The following is an 11,419-nucleotide window of genomic DNA, read 5'->3' as shown; positions in this document are numbered from 1 at the left end:
CAGGGGTATGGGGTATTGGATGGACACGAGGACAGTGTGGATGTAGAACGGGAGATCTTCTATCCCAGCTGGGGGGTTCTCCCGGCATTGGAGCATCTCCAGAGGTCCTTCCTTCACGGAGCGGACCCAGTAGAACAGCGGGAAAGGCAGGGCTGTCGTGATGGCCACGGTCCAGATCACGGTGATCACGATGGAGGCAGATCTGGGGGTTGGAATAGTTGAGTATACAAAAGTAGTGGTGGTTCTATTTATTATCGTTACCAAACAACCTTTTGCAGATATGGGGGTTGGAATAGTTGAGTATAGATAGTATGCTAAGAAGCTCATAACATTGCCACCCGGAAGTATAACGGACCAACACACAAAACTGTGTGTATCCATGAACGTTTATAGTCGGGTTAAAACAGTTCAGTGAGCATTACTCATAAACGCGGATGGCAAAAAACAATAACGAAGACCTGAGTGACGTTGACGTCATCTTCTATATATTATCGTTACCAAACAACCTTTTGCAGATCTGGGGGTTGGAATAGTTGAGTATAGATAGTATGCGCTTGGCTAAGAAGCTCATAACATTGCCATCCGAAGTATAACGGACCAACACACAAAAATGTGTGTATCCATGACGTTTATAGTCGGGTTAAAACAGTTCAGTGCGCATTACTCATAAACGCGGACGGCAAAAAACATCAACAAAGACCCGAGTGATGTTATCTTCGAACTATCTTTACAAAAGTTGTAATCGTGGTGGTTCTATTTATCTTTACCAAAACAACAGTATTTGAAAGCTTTTGTAAACATCAATGGCTACAACACGAAACATGAGAAAATGTGAACGAAGTGCTTTTTCCAAGGACTTAACTATGCGCCGCTTAGAGTAGGACTCAAACCATATGCTCTCCGATCCGAAGACCAATGTCCTACGACTAAATCCATCCTATGCGCACCACTCCTCCACCCCCCCCTTCCCACCCACGACTCTTCATCTTACATTGTAATTGAATGTCAAGAAAAGATTTTAAAACTCAAAACAATTTAATCAGTCAACTGCCGTACTTTGGACAAAAACACCTATTTAAAAATTTGGCCAGAAAACTCGTCCTTCAAATATCAATCGATTAAAACAACCCTCATCGTGATAAAAACTCTCAAACCTGGGACTATATCAAAGACTTCGCGAGGTCCCAGGTTTGAGAGTTTCTCCTCCAAGATGAGGGGGTAATTTAAATTAAATCGATCGATATTTGAAAGGATAAGTTTTCTGGCCAAATTTTTAAATATGTCTTTTTTTTCGAGTAAGGGGAGTTAACTGGTGGTGAAACAACTGTTGAAGTGTGGGAAATTGATTTTAGAACGAATAAAAACAACATGAGCAATTTTGAGACAGGCGGGGATGGAAAAAAGGCTTTAGACCTGTCAACTACTACGAAAATTCCGTAGAAAAAAACGAATTTTGGGTCCTAATAGGATTCAATAGTCTGATGTCACGTCCGCCCAGCAACAAGCAGCTTGGTTCTAAACAAAGAAAATCGGTACTTTTTATTCTTCATGCTGGCTAGAACTTTTTCACATGTCATGTGATCAGAATGTATAAAAGTAAAAAAAAAATGATCAGATTTATAATGTTTTTCTCCTCTGGATACACTTTTATGTTCGTCGGAGAAGTATTTCATATGGGCGTCCGCCATTGTTCCGACAGTTTAGAACCAGTTACTAAGTTACTATGCGTCAATACGAGGGAAGTGACGTCACGACTCATGAATTGTATATAACAATTATATATAAAGATCTTCAATTCAATAAACTTCTTTATAACCAAGTTTTGTTGCCAGAACTGGTACAAGTATATAGATAGTATGCGCTTGGCTAAGAAGCTCACAACATTGCCATCCGGAAGTATAACGGACCAACACACAAAACTATGTGTAATCTTGAAGGTTTATAGTCTGGTTAATACAGTTAAGTGAGAAGTACTCATAAACGCGGATGGCAAAAACAATAACAAAGACATGAGTGACGTCATCTTCGAACTATCTATATAGATAGTATGCAGATGACGCCACTCAGGCCTTTGTTATTGTTTTTGCCATCCGCGTTTGTGAGTTGTTCTCACTAAACTGTATTAACAAGACTATAAAATTTCATGGTTACACAGAGTTTGTGTTTTGGTCTGTTATACTTCCGGATGGCAATGTTGTGAACTCCTTGGCCAAGCGCATTCTATCTATAAAGAACAAATTGGTCATTTTTTAAATGGTAGTTATAATGTCTACTGTGTTGTTATTACCCCCTGAAACATTATGTTACATATAGTTTTGTGGATAGGTACGTTATGTCCGGCTGGTGGATGATGTGAGTATTTTACCTAAATTCATAGGCTCAATAATGTTTTTATGTTTTTAAGTGTTTTACGGCGCTTGCAACACATTTAGGTTATATCAGCGCCAGTAAAAAGGAAGAAAATGGGATAGTAAAAAGTTTTAAAGTTACAATTAAAGCACCCAAGAAAAAGTAAGACAAAGGGGAACTGAGAACAAATAGGGATCAGATGTAGATTCCAAGAGCACACCACCAATGTACTTAGTTTGAGATCACCTACAAGTCTCATCCAGACACAAGCACAAAATCCAACAAAGAGGAATACACTCAAATGCTTACATTATACATTCAAAATAAAAATAATAATACATAACAGAGAGATGATTTACAAGGAAAAAAATATCATCTCCAATAACAATAACTATGCATTTGACTGTTTCCCTCCCAGGCAGGACTCCGGCCAGGACCAGGACAATACCAAGTAATCTCATTCCAAGACAAAGACAGAAAGCATGTTGGAAAACAGATATAAGGGGATAAAAGACACAGTATGTACCTCCCTGCCCGTTATGGGAGGTCAGGATCCCCACCCAGTAGGGTCAATAAGGTACAGATCTGAAAAAAAATATATGAAATAGTGCCAGAAAAAGCAGAGAGAATAATAAACCAGCAGATTTTTGACCAATCAAAACATGTAATTTGTGACACACCTTCACACGTGCTCGGACAAACATAGATGGTTGCTTATAAAAAAGAAAGTGAATGAATTTTCGGCATCTCTGTGATCGTTGTTGTTGTTTTTATAGATAGTTCGAAGATGACGACATTCACGTCTTTGTTATTGTTTTTTGCCATCCGTGTTTATGAGTAATGCTCACTGAAATGTATTAACCCGACTATAACCTTTCATGGATACACACAGTTTTGTGTGTTGGTCCGTATACTTCCGGATGGCAATGTTATGAACTTCTTAGCTAAGCGCATACTATCTATGCCGCCAAATGGATGACTAGTTACAGGCAATGAGATGGTGAGATAGTGGCTTTGTTAAGGTGACTAATAAACGTTTATGAACGCCACTAAGAAAAGAATAATTGAGCTTTATATAGCGCAATATCCACTAAATGTGTTCAAAGCGCTTTACCAGGGGGTCCCTGGTCAAAAGCAACATTTAACATAGGACGGGACATGACGCCTGTTAGGCGATATTACACTTTTTTCGGACAAAGACAACGCTGTTAACGACCAGGTACTCATTTTACACCTGAGTACGGTGAGAGAATGTGAGTAAAGAGCCTTCTCCAAGGACTCAACTATGCGCCGATCGCGAGGCTCGAACCCAGGACCTTCCGACCCGAAAGCGAGTGTCATACCACCCCACATAGCTACTATCACATGCAACTCATTCGTCTGGAGTGTTTCAATCAACGATGGCTACTCATAGATACGCATCGTCTGCTATAGATAGTATGCAGATGACGTCACTCAGGCCTTTGTTATTGTTTTTGCCATCCGCGTTTGTGAGTTGTTCTCACTAAACTGTATTAACCAGACTATAAAAGTTCATGGTTACACAGAGTTTGTGTGTTGGTCCGTTATACTTCCGGATGGCAATGTTGTGAACTCCTTGGCCAAGCGCATTCTATCTATTATCGGACAAAGTTGAGTCACTCAGGTCTTTGTTATTGTTTTTTGCCATCCGCGTTTATGAGTAATGCTCATTGAACTGTATTAACCTGACTAAAAACGTTCATAGATACACACAGTCTTGTGTGTCAGATATTATGCGCTTGGCTAAGAAGCTCATAACATTGCCATCCGGAAGTATAACGGACTAACACACAAAACTGTGTGTATCCATGAACGTTTAGAACCAAACTGCTGGTTGCTGGCTGGGCGGACGTGACATCAGACTATTGAATCCTATTTTCATGTTTTGACTTTTATACATTCAGATCACATGACATGTGAAAACGTTCAATCCAGCTTGATGAATAAAAATTACCGATTTTCTTTGTTTAGAACCAAGCTGCTGGTTGCTGGGCGGACGTGACGTCACACTATTGAATCCAGTTGCAAAGTTTTCACAGCTTTTGAAATATCCAACATTACAATTGGTCAATTTTTCCAGCTTGTTTGTTTGTTTGCTTTTAAGGGTTTTACGGCGCATGCAACACATTTAGGTTATATCAGCGCCAGTAAAAAGGAAGAAAATGGGATAGTAAAAAGTTCTAGAATTACAATTAAAGCAAAAAAAAAAAAAAAAAAAAAAGAAAAGGGAAGACAAAGGGGAATTGGTACAGATAGGAAACAGATGTAGATTCCAAGAACACACCGTCAAAGTACTTAGTTTGAGATCACCTAAAAGTCTCATCCAGACATAAGCACAGGTCCCAACTAAGAGGAATACACTCAAATGTTTACCAATAATATAATACAATATGTAAACTAAATATAATACAATGCATAACAGAGAGATGATTTACAAGGCAAAAAAATATCATCTCCCAAAACTATAACTATACATTCGACTGTTTTCCTCCCAGCCAAGGAACTCTGGCCAGGGTCAGGACAAAACTAAGTAATCTCATTCCAAGACAATGACAGGTAACAATTGGAAAACAGGTATGGGGGGATAGAAGACACAGCACGTACCTCCCTGCCCACTATGAGAGGTCAGGATCCCCACCCAGGTTTCCAGCTTGGCACATGGGTATGTTTCCAACTTTCATTACAAAGCAGCGTGTTGAAGCATAAAAAGTACCGAGTTTCTTGGTTTAGAACCAAGCTACTGGTTGCTGGGCGGGCGGACGTGACGTCAGACTATTGAACTCTATTGCGGCGATGTGGTCTAGTGGTATGACACTCGCTTTCGGATCGGAAGGTCCTGGGTTCGAGCCTCGCGCTCGGCGCATAGTTGAGTCCTTGGAAAAGTCTCTTTACTCACATTCTCTCACCGTATTCAGGTGTCAAATGAGTACCTGGCCGTTAACAGCGTTGTCTTTGTCCGAAAAATTGTAAAATCGCATAACAGGCGTCATGTCTCGTCCTACATGTTAAATGTTGCTGTTGACCAGGGACCCTTGTCAAGCGCTTTTAGCACATTTAGTGGATATTGCGCTATATAAAGATCAATTATTATTAATTATTATTAGACTATTGAATTCAATTGCAAAGTTTTCACAGCTTTTGCATGGGTATGTGTACAACTTTCATAAACAAAGCAGTGTGTTGAAGCATAAAAAGTACCGAGTTTCTTTTTTCTAGAACCAAGCTACTGGTTGCTGGCTGAGCGGACGTGACGTCAGACTATTGAAGCCTATTGCGTTGTTTTGTTACTCACCGTTTGCTGCAGCCTGCGTGGAAAGGGTGGATAACTGCGATGTATCTATCCACGGCGATGACCGTTAGAGTGAAGATGCTGACGTTGACACTGACCACTTGTACAAAGGGGGCGAGTGGACACATGAAATTGGCTAGGACCCACCTCTGTAACAGGGCAGCTTGAAACTGTGGGAGACAAGAAAAGGAAAATATCAGGTTATTTATACATTGCGTTTTGTTAAAAAAAAACCAAACTCGTAACACTCGACAGCCGGATATAAAGTAGCAACACACACAAAACCCCGTGTGGTGTCCGGGGTCCTTAAACTGAGAGGGTCAAGAATAGCCCAACGCCAAGCCAGCGTGTCGTAAAAGGCGACTAATGGTGTGTGATTCCCCCATCTTTGAGTCACCTGGTCCTCCAGGTTGGGGGTTGGCAAAGGGTTAACACCCCTTTCCGTTAAACTCAAACCGTTACAGAAACACAGACAGACAAACCAAATCCTTTTTTTAGCTTGGGTGACCGAAGAGTTTCTGGAATTATACAGAGAAGTGGTAAGACCTTCAATGAGATAAAAAAGTTGGCTCGGGATAGAGAAGGATGGAAACTGTTTGTCTGTGGCCTATACCCTGACCCAGGGTGAAAAAGGCAATGATGATGATGAACACACACAAAACAATATGTAAGTTTAAAAGTTTATAGATAGATCAAAGTTGACGTCACTCGGGTCTTTGTTATTTTATTTTTTTTTGCTATCCGCGTTTATGAGCAATTCTCACAAAACTGTATTATCCAACTATAAACGTTCATGGTCACACAAAGTTTTGTGTGTCGGTACATTTTATGTATGTTTTTGTTTTTAATGTTTTTACGGCGCTTGCAGCACATTAAGGTCATATCAGCGCCAGTAAAAAGGAAGGAAATGCGATAGCAAAAAGTGCTAGAATTACAATTAAAGCACAAAAGAAAATGTGAGACAAAGGGGAATTGGTTCAAATAAGGAACAGATGAAGATTCTAAGAGCACACCGTCAAAGTACTTAGTTTGAGATCACCTAAAAGTCTCATCCAGACACAAGCACAGGTCCCAACCAAGAGGAATGCAGTCAAATGTGTACAAATCATATAATATAATATGTAAACTAAACATAATACAGTGCATAATAGAGAGATGATTTACAAGGAAAAAATATCATCTCCAAAAAATAACTATACATTTGACTGTTTCCCTCCCAGCCAAGGAACTCCGGCAAGGATCAGGACAAAACTAAGTAATCTCATTCCAAGACAATGACAGGAAACAATTGGAAAACGGGTATGGAGGATAGAAGACACAGCATGTACCTCCCTGCCCACTATGGGAGGTCAGGATCCCCACCCAGTATGTACGTTTTACTTCAGGATGGCTATGTTGTGAGTTTATTAGCCAAATGCATACTATCTATAGATAGTGCGCAATTAATTGGCTTTGGAAAAGCCTCTTTACTCACATTCTTTCGCCGTACTCCGGTGTAAAATGAGTACCTGGCTGTAAACAACGTTGTCTCTGTCCGAAAAAAATTATTGTAATATCCCTGACAGGCGTTACTGTCCTGCGAGTTAAGTGTTAATAATAATAATAATGCTGAAAACTTATATAGAGCTATAACTCCGAGACACCAGACTCTAAGCGCTTAAATTACAAATTACTTTGGCTGAAACATATTCATTCACACACACAAGCACACACACACACACACATACACACACACAACACAACACACAACACAAACCAAACCTATCTTGCTTCTCATACCATCTACTAAAATCGAAACAAATATGTTTTAAGCGAACTTTTAAAAATAGACAAAGATTCTTTTTCACGAATGCTCTGCGCTAAGGCGTTCCAAATAGAGGGTCCGAAATGAGAAAAGGATCTCATTCCAGCATTTTTCCGAATTCGAGGGACAACTAGTTTTGTGGAATCACTGGCCGAACGTAAGGGGCGGGGTTTTGAATATCTTTCAATTAGTTCCGAAATGTAGGAAGGGACAGTACCTTCAAGACAACGATACACTAAAAAGTGTGGCTGTTGTCCAGGTGGTAGTGAGGATGATGTGGTGTTGGTGGTTGTAGTAATAGTAGTAGTAGTAGTAGTAGTAGTAGTAGTAGTAGTAGTAGTAGTAGTAGTAGTGATGATTACGATGTGATTATGGCTGTAGTAGTAGTAGTAGTAGTAGTAGTAGTAGTAGTAGTAGTAGTAGTAGTAGTAGTAGTAGTAGTAGTAGTAGTAGTAGAGTAGTAGTGGTAGTGATGATGATGGTACTGGTTCTAGTTGTAGTAGTGGCAGTAGTTGTAGTAGTAGTGATGCTAATAAATAGAGGTGAAAAATGAGTCAATAAAGTGGAGATAAAGATAAAGGGAGTAAATCTGACTCATGAATGAACAATACAAAACAAACGACGTTTCGGCCCTTGGCCTTTATCAAGTAAACACAGAATACATATATTCTTAGATTAGATTGTCATAATAATATAGGCGAAAATTTGTACTCGTAAATGTGTGTGTGTGTGTGTGTGTGTGTGTGTGTGTGTGTGTGTGTGCAATAGAAGAGAGAGAGAGAGAGAGAGAGAGAGAGAGAGAGAGAGAGAGAGAGAGAGAGAGAGAGAGAGAGAGAGATGAAAAAATAATATATATATATATATATATATATATATTTTTTTTTTTTTTTTTTTTTTTTTTTTTTTCAAGAATAAGGTAGGGGGGATGGGGGCCGAAACGTCGTTTGTTTCGTGTTGTTCATTCATGAGTCAGATTTACTCCCTTTATCTGTATCTCCACCCCTTGTAAATCGCGTTGAGCACGTTTAGTCGGTATTGCGCTATATAAAAGCTCAATCTGTTTCATTAACTTTACGTTTGAAGTATTCACTGTGTATTAGTTTTTCATTAACTTAAGATGTCGTTCATAGCGATAAGCGAGGTTCGAACCCAGGACCTTCCGATCCGGAAGCGAGTGTCATACCACTAGACCACATATAGCCGGAGTTTACCCTAGATTCTAGAGATAGAATGAAGTTGACGTCACTCGGGTCTTTGTTTTTGTTGTTTTGCCATCCACGTTTATGAGAATTCCCATTTAACTGTATTATCCAGACTTTTAAAGTTCATGTTTACACATAGTTAATGTCAAGAGAAAAAAAACACACACACAAAAACCCTCAACAAAAACAAACAAACAAAAATAGAAAGAGTAAAAATAAAGTTTAAAAAATAACAATCTCTCTCCCCCCCCCCCCCCCCTAAGAAAAACCCCCAAACCCCCGCCCCCCCCCCCCCTTCAAAAAATCCCAAACAAATAACGAAACAACAGCAACAAAAAATAACCTCCAGCAAAATAAACAAACAAACCAAAAGAAAAAGCAAATTAAAAAAAAGGTAACAACCAAATAATCCCCGCCCCCACCCCAACCCCCCCCCACCAAAAAAAAAAAAAAAAAAAAAAAAAATCCCCGAAAAATCCCCGAAGAAAAAAAAAGAATAACAACAAAAGAAATCCTCAAACCAAACCAAAAAAAAAAATAAATTAAATACAACCCAAAAAAGATATACCAACCAAAAAAAAAAACAAAACAAAAAAACAACCCCCCCCCCCCCCCAAAAAAAAAACCCAACACAAAACAAACAAACAAGCAAAAACTAGACTCGATCAACGTTTAAAGCTAATAAAGCACGGGACAGCCGAGCAAAACATCTTATTCGCCTCATTACTCCAAGTATTCGCCTGGACATAAACATAATTTGCGCACTGTAGCCTTCAGCGAGTCATCTCGCCCTAGATCACGGGGCAATGTTCTAACGGCTAGCCAGGGTATTTATCGTTTTGAATGACATGGGCATTTATATTGCGCAATTTCCGCTAAACGTGCTCAAAGCTGGACATAAACATAATTTGCGCACTGTAGCCTTCATCAAGTCATCTAGCCCTAGCTCACAGGGCAATGTTCTAAAGGCTAGCCAGGGTATTTATCGCCTTGAAAGATGTGTACATTTATATTGCGCAATATCCGCTAAACGTGCTCAAAGCTGGACATAAACATAATTTGCGCAATGTAGCCTTCAGCAATTCATCTTGCCCTAGCTCTCAGAGAAATGTTCTAATGGCTAGCCAGGGTATTTATCGTTTTAAATGACATGGGACATTTATATAGCGCAATATCCGATAAACGTGCCATGTATTGACTTTGACACAAACATAATTTGCGCACTGTAACCTTCAGCAAGTCATCTTGCCCTAGCTCACAGGCCAATGTTCTAACGGCTAGTAAGGGTATTTAGCGCATTGAAAGACATGAGCATTTATATTGCGCAATTTCCGCTAAACGTGCTCAAAGAGCTTTCTTTACAAGAGGTTCCCTTGCCAACAGCAACACGTGAAATGTAGGAATAGACTAGCCATGGCGCCTGTTAGTACGCCTCAGAGTCATGGGCCCATGGAGCGAGTAGAAATTGCTTTCTATCCTTTGGATAGTCATTCTAATGGGTGCCACTATGTTTTGTTTTGTTTTTAATGGTTTTACGGCGCTTGCAACACATTAAGGTCATATCAGCGCCAGTAAAAAGGAAGAGAATGGGATAGTTCTAGAATTACAATTAAAGCGCAAAAGAAAAGGTAAGACAAAGGGGAACTGGTTCAAATAGGGAACAGGTGTAGATTCCAAGAGCACACGTTAAAGTACTTAGTTTGAGATCACCTAAAAGTCTCATCCAGACTCAAGCACAGGTCCCAACTAAGAGGAATACACTCAAATGGTTAACAATCATATAATATAATATGTAAACTAAACATAATACAATGCATAACAGAGAGATGATTTACAAGGAAAAAAATCATCTCCCAAAACTATAACCATACATTCGACTGTTTCCCTCCCAGCCAAGGAACTCCGGCAAGGATCAGGACAAAACTAAGTAATCTCATTCCAAGACAATGACAGGAAACAATTGGAAAACAGGTATGGGGGGATAGAAGACACAGCATGTACCCCCCTGCCCACTATGGGAGGTCAGGATCCCCACCCAGTGGGTGCCACTAGTTATCACACGATCTTCTCGATCATAATATTATAAACGTGTAAGTTTACACATGTGTTGGTTTCATTCATCAAACAGTAGAACAGTGGGTATTTTACTTAGGCACATACCATCGATAGTAAAACCTGTGTATTTTGCTATGTTTACCAATCACTGTCATTGTTTACATTATAACGAACATCGCACTTTATAAAAGCTCTATTTTTTTGTCTTATTATTTTTTACATTAGATAATCTACATTACAAAATCAAACGGACATTTCTGAAAAAAAAAAAACACATAAAGAAACAAAACCAAAAAAGAAAAAATAAAAAAAATAAATACAACCAAAAAAACAAAAAAAACAACAAAAAACAAAAAAACAAGCAAACAAAAAAAAAAAACCCGGTAAGACAAACAAACCAACGAACAAAAGAACCAAAACCCTTGAGCTTTTACGTAGTGTAATATCCACTAAACGTGCACAAAGCTCTTTACAAAGGGGTTCCCAAGCCAACAGCAACACTTAACATGTAGGACGAGACATGACGCCTGTTAAGCGATATTACAACTTTTTTCTTCCGACAGACACAACGCCGCTCTTAACGAGCAGGTAGGTTACTCATTCACACCTGAGTAAAGTGAGAGAATGTATGTAATTAAAGATCCTTTTCCAAGGACTCATCTATGCGCCGCTGATCAGAGGAGCGGAGTGACTCGAACC

The 11,419-nt window shown here is 39.4% G+C and overlaps 1 protein-coding gene across 1 annotated transcript in view; it reads right to left on the bottom strand.

Annotated features, from left to right (window-relative positions):
• LOC144979246 (RYamide receptor-like) overlaps positions 1-11,419 on the bottom strand; it is a 124,030-nt gene that overhangs the window by 100,998 nt on the left and 11,613 nt on the right. The window contains exons 2-3 of the mRNA XM_078925855.1: positions 5,663-5,829; positions 1-202 (exon numbers count right to left, since the gene is read on the bottom strand). The exon at positions 1-202 is cut by the window's left edge and continues 108 nt beyond it. Of these exons, the coding sequence (XP_078781981.1) occupies positions 1-202; positions 5,663-5,829 (369 nt within the window). The remainder of the gene's footprint in view (positions 203-5,662; positions 5,830-11,419) is intronic.

Source organism: Berghia stephanieae, chromosome 9 (assembly GCF_034508935.2).
Source record: "Berghia stephanieae isolate SIO BIC M18660-M18661 chromosome 9, UCSD_Bste_1.3, whole genome shotgun sequence".
Lineage (NCBI taxonomy): Eukaryota > Metazoa > Mollusca > Gastropoda > Nudibranchia > Aeolidiidae > Berghia > Berghia stephanieae.
This window is presented reverse-complemented; position numbering and strand designations above follow the sequence as displayed.